We start from the raw sequence: 14,822 nt of genomic DNA on the forward strand, positions 1-14,822 counted from the left end.
CTGAAGGGCAGTGTGGTGGTTCCACATGAAGCTAGTATGGGGTTGCCATATGGTCCTGAAACCCTGTTATTGGTCGTATACTTGGAGGAACTGAGAGTGGGGACTCAATTGGACATTTGTACACTGGTATTTGTGTCAGCAGTATTCACAATTTTCAACGGATGGAGGTGGCCTAAGGGTACATTGACTGATGAATAGAATGGTGAACTGTGGTGTATACAAGCAACAGAATATTGAGTGGTGGCAAGAAGGAATGAAGTTGTGAGGTATGCAACTTGGAGAATGGAGCTTGAGGACAGTAAGTTGAGTGAAATAAGCCAGAAATGAAAAGACAAGCATTATAATGCCTCACTGATATGGAATAACAATAAATGTGCAAACTCTGAGAATTAAATCTGGGAGCATGGATTATCAGGGGAAGGCTTATGTAAAGGTTCCTAGATTAAAAGCAATTAGAGCAGTCATACCTATTCATGAGTTTAACAGTTATTTCTAAATTCTGAGATGCTGAGTTATTTGTATGTGACCTGGTCAGTCCCTGGAGTTCAGGTGTCTGTGTGGCGCCAGAGTTCAGCAGCTGTGAGTGTTGGCATTGCCCCATGCAGCAATTATTAAAGAGGCTGAAAAGGAGATCAGACTTTGATTGGAGATATGAATGAAATGGACTTGGGTGAAATTGGGGTAGATCAGACTAAATAAATGGTAGAGGATGGTATTAACTGTATTTTAAAACTTTGGCTTCTGTGTGGGACCAAAGGAAAAGATGTTTATTTGGTACATAATTTATATTTTCTGTAGCACACTATGTAATTTAACTTGTATGGTCAGTTTACTCAAATGCCATAATTACATGGAACCTTGAATAGGCAGTGAGAGCCACTTGGTTTGTACAGGTTAGTGTGAAGCCCCAATATATACCAGAGAAATTTGGGAAGAGAATAAAAAGTATTGCAAAGCCCCACTGGGGAAAAATGTGGAAATATTAAACTTCTCCAGCTGGGGAATTCCTGATATTCTCACAAGCATTGGTGACTACCAGTTTAGTAGGCTGAGCCTTTGATCTTGGGGCTTGCTCTTATGAAGCTTGTTACTGCAAAGGAGACGCTAAGCCTACTTATAATTGTGCTTGAGAGTCACCCCCAGAGAACCTTTTTTGTTGCTCAGATGTGGCCTGTCTCTAAGCCAATTCAGCAGGCAAACTCACTGCCTTGCCCACTACGTGGGACATGACTCCCAGGGATGAGCCTGGACCCGACATCATAGGACTGAGAAAACCTTCTGGACCAAACAAGGGAAGAGAAATGAAACAAAATAAAGTTTCAGTGGCTGAGAGATTTCAAATGGAGTTGAGAAGTCATTCTGGAGGTAACTCTTATGCATTGTATAGACATCCCTTTTCAGTTTTTAGTTTATTAGAATAGCTAGAAGGAAATATCTGAAACTGTTGAACTGCAATCCAGTATCCCTGATTCTTGAAGATGATTGTATAACCATATACCTTATATGATGTGATCGTGTGATTGTGAAAACCTTATGGCTCACAATCCCTTTACCCAGCAAACAGACAAATGAGTTGAAAAATGGGGACAAAAAGTAAATAAATAATGGGTGGGGAGAGGGGTATGGGATGTTTAAGGTGTTCTTTTTTACTTTTATTTTATTTTTATTTTTTGGAGTAATGAAGATGTTCAAAAAGTGATTGTGGTGATGAATGCACAACTATATAATGATGCTGTGAACAACTGTTGTACACTTTGGATGATTGCATGGTATGTGAATATATTTCAATACAATTGCATTTTAAAAAAAAGAATGAATGGAGTTGTTTCTGTGACCTGTTCCCACATGCTGCCTTCTCTGAGAAGGGTCCAGGTTGGCATGGAGAACATACCATGGAAGACCACATGGAGAGAGGGATAAGAACTTCCCTGTAGAAATGCCCTACAATCTGAATGAAGGCAACTGAGCTGAAGTCAACTAACCAATCAGCTAGTGTCAAGTGAGGAGTGGTATTTGTTGGAAGGGAAATTTATTGTACTGAAAGAGGGAAATCCTTTTTGTTAAGTTGCAATTATTTAAATAAAGTTGGTTAGCAGCTTTGTAAAGGAAATGGTAAAATTTTATGGGCATGTGTATTTTGAATGTTATATTTTGTTGACAGAAGTAGAAAGTATTGAATCATCAGAATTAGGCGTACATGTCTTTGGGCTACAAGAACTCCTGATGAGCAAGATACTTGCAGATGCAGGTTTGTTAAAGGGGAAAAGAATATACAATTGCTCTTGTGATTCTAGGAGAAAGGAGAGATTAGGGTGGTATATTAGTTCCGTATGGATGCTGTAACAAATTACCCACAAATTTAGTGGCTTAAAACAACACACACTTATTACTTTATGGTTCTGGAGGACAAAAGTCCAAAAGGAGACTCCCTGGGCTGAAATCAAGGTGTCAGCAGGGTTGCATTCCTTCTGGGGGTTCTAGGGGGAATCTGTTTCCTTGCCTCTTCCAGCTTCTAGAGTCTGCCTGCATTCCTTGGCTCATGGCCCTGTTTCATCTTTAATGCCAGCAATGGCTGGTTGAGTCTTTCTCAGGCTGCATCACTCACACTGACTTCTTTCTCCCTCTTTCATATTTAAGGACCCTTGTGACCCAAACTGAGCTAACAAACTATTTCTCCAGTTTCAGTAGTAGAAGACGTAAAGTAATAAAATACAGAGTCTAGAAGCAGTCATGTTTCCCAACACGTCAAGAAAAATCTAGTCTGTAATGGAAGAGAACAAGGCCAATGGGGAAAGTGAAGCAGGACAAGAGATGAAGAAGTAGACTTGATGGGGTTTGAGGCTAAGCTCCAACTCTTACTAAGGCTTAGTGGTGTCTCTGCTCTTCCCAAAGTTCAACTGTTCAGCCTTTCCTTGTATTCTGTGAGCCAATCTATGCTCCTTTTTGCTAAATGGGGTTCAAGCTGGGGTTCTATTGCTTGTAACCAACCATATTAATACAGTTGAAAGGGGGATGAAGGTGATCAGAGTAGGAAGGCAATTTCATCTAGGCAGCACTTTTGGCATTTGTCAGAGAGACTCCCTCCTCCCCAGAACATGGGCTTCCTTGCAATTGACTGAGAACAAGATGATCAGAAATTTGCTTAGGACCCACAAAGGCAATGAATAAGCCATACAAGCAATGAAGGAGCTAGCAGTGGTCAATAACAGAGCACTATTTCAGTCCAAGGTCAATACCACTCACCACAGGAAGATTTGGCATAGGACAGGGAAAGCAAAAAGAGAGAACAAAAGAGAAGGAACTGCAAGCCAGGCCATAAGTCAGGTGTGTAAAGAGCTTTATCCCATGCCCAGCACATAATAGCACCCAAGAATAAGAGTCCACAGATTATTGGATGGAAGTGTCACAAAAGCAGAGATCGGGAGGAGATGGAAAAAAGAAGCTAAATCTAGGAAATCCAGAGGAAATCCATTAGGAAGAATATTTCTCATCAAGCAGTGTTAAAAATTATCTCCTCATCTCTTACTCTTTCTGATTAGTACATGGTTTTGATTAATTAAATGAAAAATTCTCCCATCATTAGAAGATGCTGACATATCAATTTTTAGCAAACGTTCCACCCACCAGCATCTGGTGCTTTGAACTGGTTCTGGGAAGCAGAAGTGGAGCTGGTTGGTTTGTCCACACACCCCTGTCCCATCTCCCCCTCGTACTAAGTGACGAGAATCCACCAGATGGTTTCCAGGGTACAGTGTGGTCAGTGAGCCACTCAGCAGACATTTTTCAGCCCCACTGGTGCCATTACATAGTGCACGGCTCTCTTGATCACAGGAAGACAGAGCGTGGGCTAACAGCAAGGCCAGGGTTTCTAATTACATTAACCGGGCATGGGGCAGGGCTTTTAATACAGAACCTTCCCAACTTAGATTGCTAATTCATTTCTACCTTTGATAAATCTGCTGAGGAACGATATACCAAAAGGAACGTAGAAAATGTTTACTCTAGTCACTTGAAAAAGTCTACAAAAAGTTTTAGATTTCATCTCTCTCCCTTAAAAAAGAAAGGCTCATAATTTTGCTTCAAATTGTATGGAATATGGCAGAAAATAAAATAGGACAGGTGCCTAGGAAGGAATTCCAAAAGAAAAGGACATATATGGAATTTGGCTTACAGAGCTGGTGGGGTTGAAGATGAAGATACTAGGTGCCCGGAGGAGGGGACAGGGAGGTGTGGCTTTTGGCTATGGAAAACTACTATTTGAGAGAAAAAACGCATGGGAGTTAAAGCATTATGAGATGGTCACCATCATTCCTACTTTAGAAATACAATAAGTATGTGCTCAAGGACTCATTGTGAAATCAGGGCTTCTAAATGAGAAGGAAACGCAGAAACTGAAAGTGAAATGGGCGTTGAACAGGAGAGTATGTTTGCATCCCCACCTGCGGAATGTGCAGTTTTAAACCATGATACACAAAAGGGAACTGGACCGGAAGAGAATCTGATTAGAAAGGAAAATAAAAAGTAGACCAGCACTGCAGAGAAGATAGAAGAAAGTTTGGCTCCCTATGCAATTAATGTAATTTTTTTTTTTCAGGGCAAGGAAGGTGGGGAAGAGAGAAAATATAAAAAAAGAACTTAAATTGCAGGTTACCCAGAGAAAATATATTCCACAGGGCAACTGGGGATGAGAGAAAGAACATGCAGGTGAATTTAACCCCTTGGAAAGAAGAGGAAATGCCAGGCCAGACACTGTGGTTCCTTTTCTCCCCATGCTACAGATTCCAGATCTTGGTCTGGATATAATCAACCTGGCTATAATATTATCCCTGTGTTTTGTTTTGCTTATTGTCGCTTAAGATGGGCTGAGAGAAAGGAGAAGGTAGGACCCTGCAGTGTGTTTTTATGAATCACATAAAAGCAAAGTTGTAATGACCTCTTTGGCCCCTTTTTTCCTCCAATGAAGCCATCATTAGACATTAAGTTCACAGACAGACTGTCACTCTAGCAGGATTTTAATAGACCCTTCGGGTATACTGTCCCTTGCTGTCTTATCTCATTTCATTAATTACATTTCACCATTGCTGAGGGTCAGGAGGCAGAGGGGGAGCTGGCATCCAATTTCAGGAGCTGCAGCAAGCTCAGAGATGGGCCAGCAAGAGGATTAAAAAAAAAAAAAAAAAAAAAAAATCAATCCAGCAGTCAGCTGTGACACACAAATGGCTAATACCACGGTAAGGATGAGCAAAGTGTAGGAGCAGATATAAAATTGAACAACTTGCTCTCCCCACGTGTGGGCATTGTGATGTGATGCCTGCAGCGACTGTGGCTTGGTGCACACCTCTACCGATGGGGAGAATTCTCCTGGTAAATGTAGCAAAATGTAGAAACTTTCCAGCCAAGTCAGAAACAAAATGTGCAGATACTTGCATTCTCGAAGTTTGTTGATCAAGTGCTGGAAGGTGTGGGTGAGTAAAAGACAATCCCTGTCCCAAAGAAGAGGAGGACCTCATCTATTTGGAAACTTCAACCTTTTTTTATCCAGAGAACCTGGTTGAGAATAAGTAACCCAAAGGGTCTCTGAGAAGAGTCCACAATGAAACAAACTCCATGCCCCCAGGCTCATTACCCATTATTTGGAAGAACATGCCTTGTGGAGAACACGCTTTGTGGAGAACACTCCCTGTTTTAGGCTCAAAGCTAATGAGCTTGGCTATTTGATTCCCTGGTGTAGTAGATCAATTGGCAAAATGAGGTCTCCAACTCTTCACTTACATTCACTCCTTTGCTGTGTAACTTTGCAGCTTTTCCCATTAAGAGGTGGAGCCCATTTCCCCAACCCCTGATTCTGGTGGCCTCTGATTTGCTTTGGCCAATAAAATGCAGCAGAGGTGACAGATCACCAGTTCCAAAAGGGCTTGTGTGTTTCTACTCTCTCTCTCTTTCTTAGAATCCTGCTATTCCTCTGTGAACAAGCTGAGACTAGCCTGCTAGAGGATGAGAGCTCATGTGAAAGAGAGCACAGTTATCCCAGGTGAGGCCATCCTAAACCAGCCAATAGCTAGCTGAAGCCAAAATGTGAGACAGCCCAGCCAATATCAGCAGAGCTACCTACCCAACCAACAGCTGCACCCAGACACATGCATGTGCCCAATGGAGCCAGCTGGCACATTGATGTGTGAGCAACAGTAAATGCCTATTGTTTGAATCCACTGAGTTTGGGGGATGCTTTGTTACACAGCAGTAGCTCACTGATCCACCTGGTCTGGTGTAGATTAGAAATAGAGGTTGGTTAGAGAGGAAGGGCTACTAGCAACAGGCATGTTGACAAGAAAAAAGAAAAACATCTAACTGAAAAGCAGAAACAGGGACTCAAAAGACATAATAGCCTGAGGCCATTTGCGGGTGGGAGTTGGGGGGGCAGGGGGAGCAGTTTGTGGCAATCTATAAAACCCTGAGCCCTGACAGTTTAAAGCACAGTATAGGAATTCTGGCTATGAGTCATCCAAAAAAGACTAACTGAAATGTAGTGTTCTTTCTTTAAGAAGGCAAGCACATGCAGCATATTTAAGAAAGTTTTTCATTTACAGTAGTTAAAATAAATGCTTAAGGTGTTAGGTGTTGTTCATCTGGAGAATTCACTTGTGTGTGCAGGGACCATATTTTCTAAAGAAAAAACTGGGTAATGTTCTCAGACAGGCTATTGTATTGCTTACAGGTGCAAAAGGCAACTTAGGAAATGTAGTTTGGTTGCCATGATACTGGCATTTCAGGGATCTCTAAGCTATCATGGGGACAGTGGGACAGAATATTTGAAACTGGGATGACCTGAGAAAATCTGTGCATAAGAGTAAATGTTTTCATGTGTGACCTCTCTTCCCCAGAAGGTGCCAGAGTAGTGGTGCCTGAGGATACAGTGGAGGAGAGCAATAAAGATTGTGAGCTGCAAGGACCAGCCTTAGGCAGCTGCAGGGGTTCTCTGTGTGGGAGACCAAGAAAAGGAGAGAAAGTGTGTGTGTGGGGGGGAAGAATTGCATTAGCACAAAAGTGCCAGCCTCACTCCTGGGCCTGCCCTTTGTTCCTTTGAGCACCCTACTCCCAGCTCATTGTTTCATGCCCTTGGATTCCAAAGCACCACTAAGCACTATGCTGGAAAATCAGAATCATCGCTCACATTCATTGCATGCACCCTAAGTGCCAAGGACTGGCCCAAACATTTGCCATGGATTAACTCTTTAATCCTACAAGTTAAGAACTACTGCTATCTCCCCTTTAAAGAAGTGGAAACAGAGGCACAGAGAGATGCAAAACTTATCCAAGGTCACACAATGAAAAAATGGCAGAAGCAGGATTCAAACCCTGGTGGTTGGCTCTAGATCCATCCTGTAAACTGTTCTGTTCTGCCCCTTTAGTTTGCAAGTTTCCCTATTCCTTTCCTCCCCTGGCTGGGCCTGGCCACATCCTCTGCCACAACCCTGACTCCTGCCTTTTTAGAACTGGACCTTCACCATCACCATCCTCCTACCCTGGCAGAATAAGTGTGTGTGTGTGTGTGGGGGGGGGGGGGGCCCAAACACTGCTGCCTTTTTTTCAGTGAGGTCCTTTGCCTGAAGGCTTCTAGCAAATTAACACTTATCACCTGGAGCAGACCCAGGGAAACCAGGCCCAGGGAAAACTGCCCCCACCTGAGATGAGATCAGCTTTCACCTCTGGCGAGCAGAACTGAAGCCCCAAAGGGCAGCTGCCAGCACCACCTCCCAGTCCCACCCCCACAGAGCCCTGCCAGACCCCCACCTCAGGCTGCTTTATCTCCTGCTAACACCCGTCTCCTCTCCCTCCTCCTCTCTATCTAGAATTTCCTTGTGGCTTTAATGAAAAACCCTTGTGTCACATTGAAAAGTTGCCAGTTATTGCCGCTCAGAATAAAATCCAGCCTTTGCTGGGCTGTGACTCACGAAAGCTGCCTGCTGGGGAGTGAGTAGTGGGTTGGAATAATCCATCCAATGTGAGCAGTCTCTCAAGCATCATCAGACGGGACCAGGTGGGGGCCCCTCCCTGACAGCATGTAAATAAACAAACACAGGACTGGGCCTGGCTCCCCTCCCCCGCGGTGGCTTCCTCCCGCCTCTGCCTTGGCGCACCTGTGTACTGTAAAGTGGCCTCATGCCACTTTAGGCTCCTTCTCCATACCACAAAGACGAGCTGAAGCTTGATGTCCCTTCTGATGGGAGTTCTCTGGCCAGTCTGAGTAGCAGGCGATGGCTGCATCCGATCCTTAGGAACCAAGCCAGGCCCTTAGCAGACTATTCAAAAGCAGGTTCCTCTGCTCTGCCCCAGAACCACTGAATCCGAATCTCTGGGACTGGGGTTCGGGAATCTCCATTTTTAACTACCTCTCCCTGATTATCATGTGCAGAACCACTGGACCTGAGCAACTAGACCCAAGGAAAGATGCTCCCACATGCACTGTCTCCTGGGATTAGAGAAAGCACCTTGCAAACTCTAAGGCACCCTTTCAAGACCAGACATTAGTACTGTCAGCACCAACTCTCAGAATATGCCAGAAACAGAGAATGAAACCCGTAGGGCCTCATAGGCTATGGCACCCACAGAACTGAGGTCATCCTGGCTACTTCACTCCATACACTCTTTTAGCTTCCCCTAATGAGATCATAATGAGATCCAAAAAGCATTTTAGAACCTGGTACCCCAGCAAGAAGCCCCATAAAATGAAAGTGAAGGTGTGAGGTGGCTCTGCTTCCTACAGTTGCCTGAAACTGCAACGCCAGAAAACTTGATATCTAAAGTGTAAGCTGAGCTGCAGCCATCAGCATTCTTCAGAAGCATTTACATTAGGGAAAATAAGAATAGCAATGATTCTCAATTGGGGAGATTTTGTCCCTCAGTGGACATCTGGCAACGTCTGGAGATGTTTTTGGTTGTCACAACTGTGGGGAGGGTGTGGTGGGGTTGGCATCTGGTGGGGTAGAGGCCAGAGATGCTGCTAAACATCCTACAATGCACCGGACAGCCCCACACAACAAAGAATTCTGGCCCAAATGTCAACCCAGTGCCAAGGTCAAGAAACCCTGGAATAGATACAGAATGTCAACCAAATGAATGCATCCAATCCCAAGTATGGCTCAGCCCCTGAAGGCAGAGCATTAATTCAGTCTTTTTGATTTGGGGGTAGAGTTTTCTTAGCCTCAGTTTGTTGTTATTTACTTAGAAAGAAGATGGGGATCAACCCAGGGCCAGGAGATATCAGCTCACAGGTTGGTCACACAACCAGTGCCCCTCATGTTGAGCTGGGCTTAAAGGATCCCGTTTGCTCTGACATCCAATAAACGCTAAGACCTGCCTTATGCCCTTGAGTCCTTTGGATGTTAGTAATCACTTTAACGATAGCATATGGATGAGCAAATGTTCAGTTCTGGGCTGCCTGATGAGATTTGTTCCATAAAGATACCCCAGGTGGTCTCCTCTCTTCACTGAAGTGTTCAAGAACACACCATTTAGTTGATAAAATTGAGTCTCCCGCAAGTTAACCGAGTGGAACCAGCTACTGGTGCAGACTGTAGCACAAATATTCTTGCAGAAGCCAGGTGGGAGGTGCCAAATATTGTCTTTACAGTTGATTCGATGCAGTTCAGTGGTTGATGATGTGTGGAGGTGGAAAACCTCCCGATGATCTAATCTGCTTGCTGTTTATGCAGACAGCACCTCAAAGGGCATATATAATTTCTTTCCCCCTATAAAGTGAATCTGGGCATTTTATAGCTGGGAAGGGAGCAGTTCCGTTTGAATTAATCAAGAGGCTGAAGGCAAAAGTGCATTATGTAGCTTCTAAGGACGTTCTTCCCTGATTGACAAGGTCCTGTAGCCATTCCTTGAAAAGCCTTAGCTAGATGACATTTCTTGACATCACTCAAGGGAGATTTGTTATCTTAGTTATACTCACATAGGGCCTGTAGCTTTTTCCTCATCAGTTTTAGGAATGACTACAGTCTGACTCGGGCGGTGGTAGATACTTGTTAACCATAACCCTGTAACCTTTCACCTCTGTTAAATTAGAAAGAGAACAACAATATTCTTGACAGGACAACATACCTTTCAGCCACTTTGGACATTTTTAAACAATGTCTGTCAATCTGTGCATTCAAAAATGTTATCTGGGGAAAGAGAGAACAGGGGTTTTAAGACCAAAATAGAATCCATTTTCCCCTTTACCCCATGGACTCACATCCTATACTTCCACCAAGATTCAAATATCCCCTCTGGGAAAGTTCCTCTAACCCTCCAGCTTATATCACTTTGCCCTTTTGGAAATTCCTACAACCTTTAACATTCACACTCTACCATTTAGCCTTAGATCATATACTGTCCGGTACTGTGTTATAGGTTAAGTCTTGATTCCCAACAATGATTGCAGGATATATTCTACAAAGCTTAGCAACAGCATGGGCAGGTAATATGTGCACCGTAAATACCAGTTTTGACAGATTCCCCACCGCCTTTCCTTTGTTCACCTTTCATGCACCCATGCACTTGGCCTACATCTATTTTACATACATTTATTTCCTCTTCCCCACCCAATAATAAACTTGTCAAGCGTAGGCACCTAAAAGTTTACTCCTTTGAGTCCCTCCCCCTGCCCCCTGCAGAAGCTCAGTAAAATGTAATGTAAAGAGTAGGTCCTAAATTTGCTTTGTTACCAGCTTCATCACCAATTGAACACAGTTGCAAGTTACATAATTAGCCACCATATGCTGACCTGGACTGACCTCCTCACCATTGAACCAAATAATTCTGAAATGGCATTGTGAGTGGGCTTTCTTTTTCTTAAACTTTCTTTTTGAATCGTAGACTCAATATCGCGGCCTGAGCTGGTTTACGCTGGGACTGCATTGTAACTTTGAGGACCCTGTGACATGAGCCTCTTCCTGTAGGCTCCAACAGCAGTCTGTGGGAAACCCAACCACGGTAATCATCCCATGGCATTGGGATACCTCATTTACATCCTGCACTGATAACTGCTGGAGGAACTTGGTGGAGAATTTTTACTTCTAATCTTCTATGGCTTATTCACACACAACTGTCAAAGGTTCAAGTCAACCACAACTGGCTTCCACTGTTGTTTCCGGGAACTCAGAGCTCACTCAGTCTTCCAAGGTGAACATTCAAAGGTTTTCAAACTGGCCATTCTCCAGGGAGTGCGGCAGTCAACTCATTCACCTGTTTCCGGACGTCCTCTTTTGTCGTTTTCCTGATTGGCTGGGCGGGTATGTGGACAGGGCTTTGCGACTGGGACTCTTCAGTTACGCCATACACTGACTAGAGAAGGAGAAGTGAGAATATAGAATCATGTACCCTGAGTTGACCCACTGTGATGGTTAGGTTCATGTACCAGCTTGGCTAGGTTATGATGTCCAGTTGTTTGGACAAATGAGCACTGGCCTGATCGTTATTGCGAGGGTATTTCATGGATTTAAGCCATTTGTCAGTTGATTGCATCTATGGCCAATTACATCTACAATCAACAAAGAAGATTGCCTTCAGCAATGAGAGAAGTCTCATCCAAACAGGTGAAGGCCTTAAAGGGAGAACTGATGAGTTCAGCAGTCAGAAAGAAGAATTTCTATCTCTACTTAAGCCAGTCAACTTCTCCAGGGGAATTCATCGCAAGCTTCATTGGAGTTCCCAACTTGCAGTCTGCCCTATGGAATCTGGACTTGCCAGTTCCTACAGTCATGTGAGCCAGTTGGAGAGACCTGAGTAATACAACCAGTCAACTAGTTCAACCACTCATCTGGGGCTTGGGATCCCCTCTATCACATCCAGACAATGCAGATTGGCCTCTGCTTGAATTTTTCCAATGATTGGGAACTCTGTCTCTTGACGCAGCTCATCCCATCTTTGGGTTACCACTATTAGAAAAATCCTTCCTTTCATTGAGCTGAAAACTGCCTCCTTTTATATCAGTGTTTCTCAAAATGTGGTCCACAGGCCATCCACAAAGAATCATCTGGGGGGTTCTTGGTAAAGATGTACATTGCTGAACCCCTTCCCAGACCTACTAAAAATCTTTGTGGATGGGGCTTGGACATGTGCATCTTTATCCAATGCAGGTGATTCCAAGGCATAAGAAATTCCAAGAATAACTACTGAAGATGAAGCACAAAAGATCCCTCTAAATTTTCTTTTGATCAGTAGATGATATGCCCATGTGACACAAAAATTGAGATGACAGAGTTTTGTTTTTTTTTGTTTTTAAGCTAAACCCTTTTCTGGTCTCAGTTTCTCCAAGTGCCCACAGCTCTGGCTACTTTTCAAGCTATCCCTTGTGTTAGGGACAGACTAAAGACAATCTTTGCTTTGGAATAAAACAAAAACCTGAAGGGTTTGCAATGTATAGCTGAAATGTATAAAATCAAAAAGGACTAAGATGGGATGGATGTGGGCTCCAATGAATTCTGGCATATTGGAATTAGAATTAAAGATTAAGTAAAGAAATTTTAAGAATAATGTTATAACATATAATACAATGGGCCTCTATCTCAGTGAAGAACAAAATACATAACTAGATTTAAGAAGTTTTAAGAAGTATATATGCTACATATATACATATATATACATACACACATACATGCACACCCACAGAGAGAGATCCATCATTAGTTTTCATATGAAATAAAGGCTGCTTTAGGACATATCTCTAACCTTTTGAAATTAACCTGGGGGACGGCCATGCTCTCCCACAATATGGTCCTTGGTGCTGAGGTGAGGGTGGGATGTACAGATCGTGGGGCAGTCTGAGTGTGGACTCTTAGATGGGCCATGGCCACTGTCTCTTCCAATAAAATGAAACACAAGTGATCATTGGGTCACTCACAGTAGGGCAAGATGAAGATTTGAGTTTGGATGATCTATCTAGGAAAAGACTTTCATTTGCTTCAAAGTGCCAAGCTCACTTTCACCTGATTTCCCACTTTTTGTTCCTTAGTTTCTTTCCCACCCTGCTGCCTCCCTCAGAACCAACTGCTAAGACCTCAGCACACTTGACCCTGAGTTTAGAAAGCCTTTGTGAAGCCCCCTGTCTGGCTTGGCTGCCCCTCCTGGGTGCTCCTGTAATATCCCCTAACGTGGCTCTCAGGGTACTGTTGCCTGTTGGCTCCCTTAATTCCTCATTGGAATGTGGCTCCCTGAGGACTTTCCACATAGCCCAGCAGCAAGTACAATGCTTAGTACTTATCAGTTACTCAATAAATATTTCTAGAATGAATGAATGAATGAATGAATGAATGAAATGGCATCAAAAGATAAAATGTGATAGAATTACAAATAGCAAATTATGGTTTGGACAGCACCAGAAATGGAAGTGCTATTCAGATCATAAATTCTTAATTCAGCTAAACTAGCGAACCTTTTTAACTTTTTGCGGATTCTTCAAACGTCGACATTTTCTGATATCCATTTCTGTTGTGTTCACGCAGCCTGGCTGAGAAAAAAAAAATCATCGTATAGATTACTAAGTGAAAATCACCCTTCCAATTTAGCCTAAATGACACCATCAGGCCAATCTCTATCTTTCACATTACAAATAATGCATGATTTTCATCACACCATTTACAGTTTTTTTTAAACAGAGATGTTTCATCTTCAAAATGTGTTCCTTCATGGAGTTTGCATATGAAATATAAAAGCTTAACTCATATATATCTCATACATAATGATACGTAGAGGGTTAGTGTACAGTTTCAGAGAGCAAAATTATTATTCAAAGTGACAAGATCACTTCATCACTGCCTTTATTATTTCACTTTTGCAACTATCTAAAAAGTCTCAAATATTGGGTTGGGAAGCTACTTTTTGTTTTTGTTTTTAATCAGTTTTTAAAGAAGTAGAAATAGTTTATTCAATTTTAGTTCCATTTCATGAGGGAAATGAAATATTTGTTTTAATAATCTGAAATTAGAAATATTTGAGAGAGAATATTTTAAGATTTCGAGTTGAACAACAGAAGAAATAGAAATTACTTGGGGAATGCAAACTTTTGGGCCCAAAGCTCCTCTGGTGAAATTCCCATTTCCAGTCCCATATTTTCATGAATAGCTATTTATAAAAGGCGAAACTGACATACATTCTAGAAAATCTATTGCGATTATATGAATGAATGGCAAAACCAATTTCACAAAGCTTAACAATTTTCATGAGATTGAGACACCTGGTGGCTAAAGAGAGTCTTTTCTTTCAAGAGAAGGGAATGGGAAAGTTAAAAAATCTAGAGAACCAAGCAAAGCTTTCTCACCACTGGCCTGTGGACATCCCAAAAGGCTCGTTCTTGACTATCCAAAATCTTCCTTTCTGTTTTGTCCTTTTTCCGATCAATCCTGAAAGAGTAAAGAAAGGACATCAGAAGCTTTTGTAGTCGGAGCTAAGTGCTCACAAGGCATTTGGTATTGTGTGGTTCCTGCTTTCTGCAAAGCTGTGAAAAAGAGGTGTACAACCCCCTTCAGGAAACCTCGAAAAGTCCACATGTGGATCAGAAAACTCGTTTCAGGCTAGATTCACAAATTTACTGCATACATGTAAGGAACAAGGTGAGCTTAAGGGAGGAACAAGAATGCAACTATTTTGTTGGAATTATTAAGTTTTGGATTATTAAGAAGTGAATTACCCATCAACATAGCTCCCTGTCGAAGTGGAAGTTGCATATCATATACAAATCATAGAAATAAAAATAACCATGGGCTGGCTGACGTTCCAGCCTCAAACTTGAAAATTTTGCTTTAGAGTCAGCATCAGAGAAATGTCTTCAAAATGCT

At 42.6% G+C, this 14,822-nt stretch overlaps 1 protein-coding gene across 3 annotated transcripts in view; it reads right to left on the reverse strand.

Moving 5' to 3' along the window:
• Nucleotides 1-14,822, reverse strand: part of RGS6 (regulator of G protein signaling 6) — a 629,792-nt gene that overhangs the window by 67,158 nt on the left and 547,812 nt on the right. For all 3 annotated transcript variants that reach the window (XM_037832376.1, XM_037832375.1, XM_037832377.1), the window contains exons 9-12: nt 14,306-14,387; nt 13,421-13,495; nt 11,233-11,331; nt 10,108-10,169 (exon numbers count right to left, since the gene is read on the reverse strand). In XM_037832376.1, coding sequence (XP_037688304.1) covers nt 10,108-10,169; nt 11,233-11,331; nt 13,421-13,495; nt 14,306-14,387 — 318 coding nt within the window. The remainder of the gene's footprint in view (nt 1-10,107; nt 10,170-11,232; nt 11,332-13,420; nt 13,496-14,305; nt 14,388-14,822) is intronic.

The sequence above is a fragment of the Choloepus didactylus genome, chromosome 4 (genome assembly GCF_015220235.1).
Source record: "Choloepus didactylus isolate mChoDid1 chromosome 4, mChoDid1.pri, whole genome shotgun sequence".
NCBI classification, from domain to species: domain Eukaryota; kingdom Metazoa; phylum Chordata; class Mammalia; order Pilosa; family Megalonychidae; genus Choloepus; species Choloepus didactylus.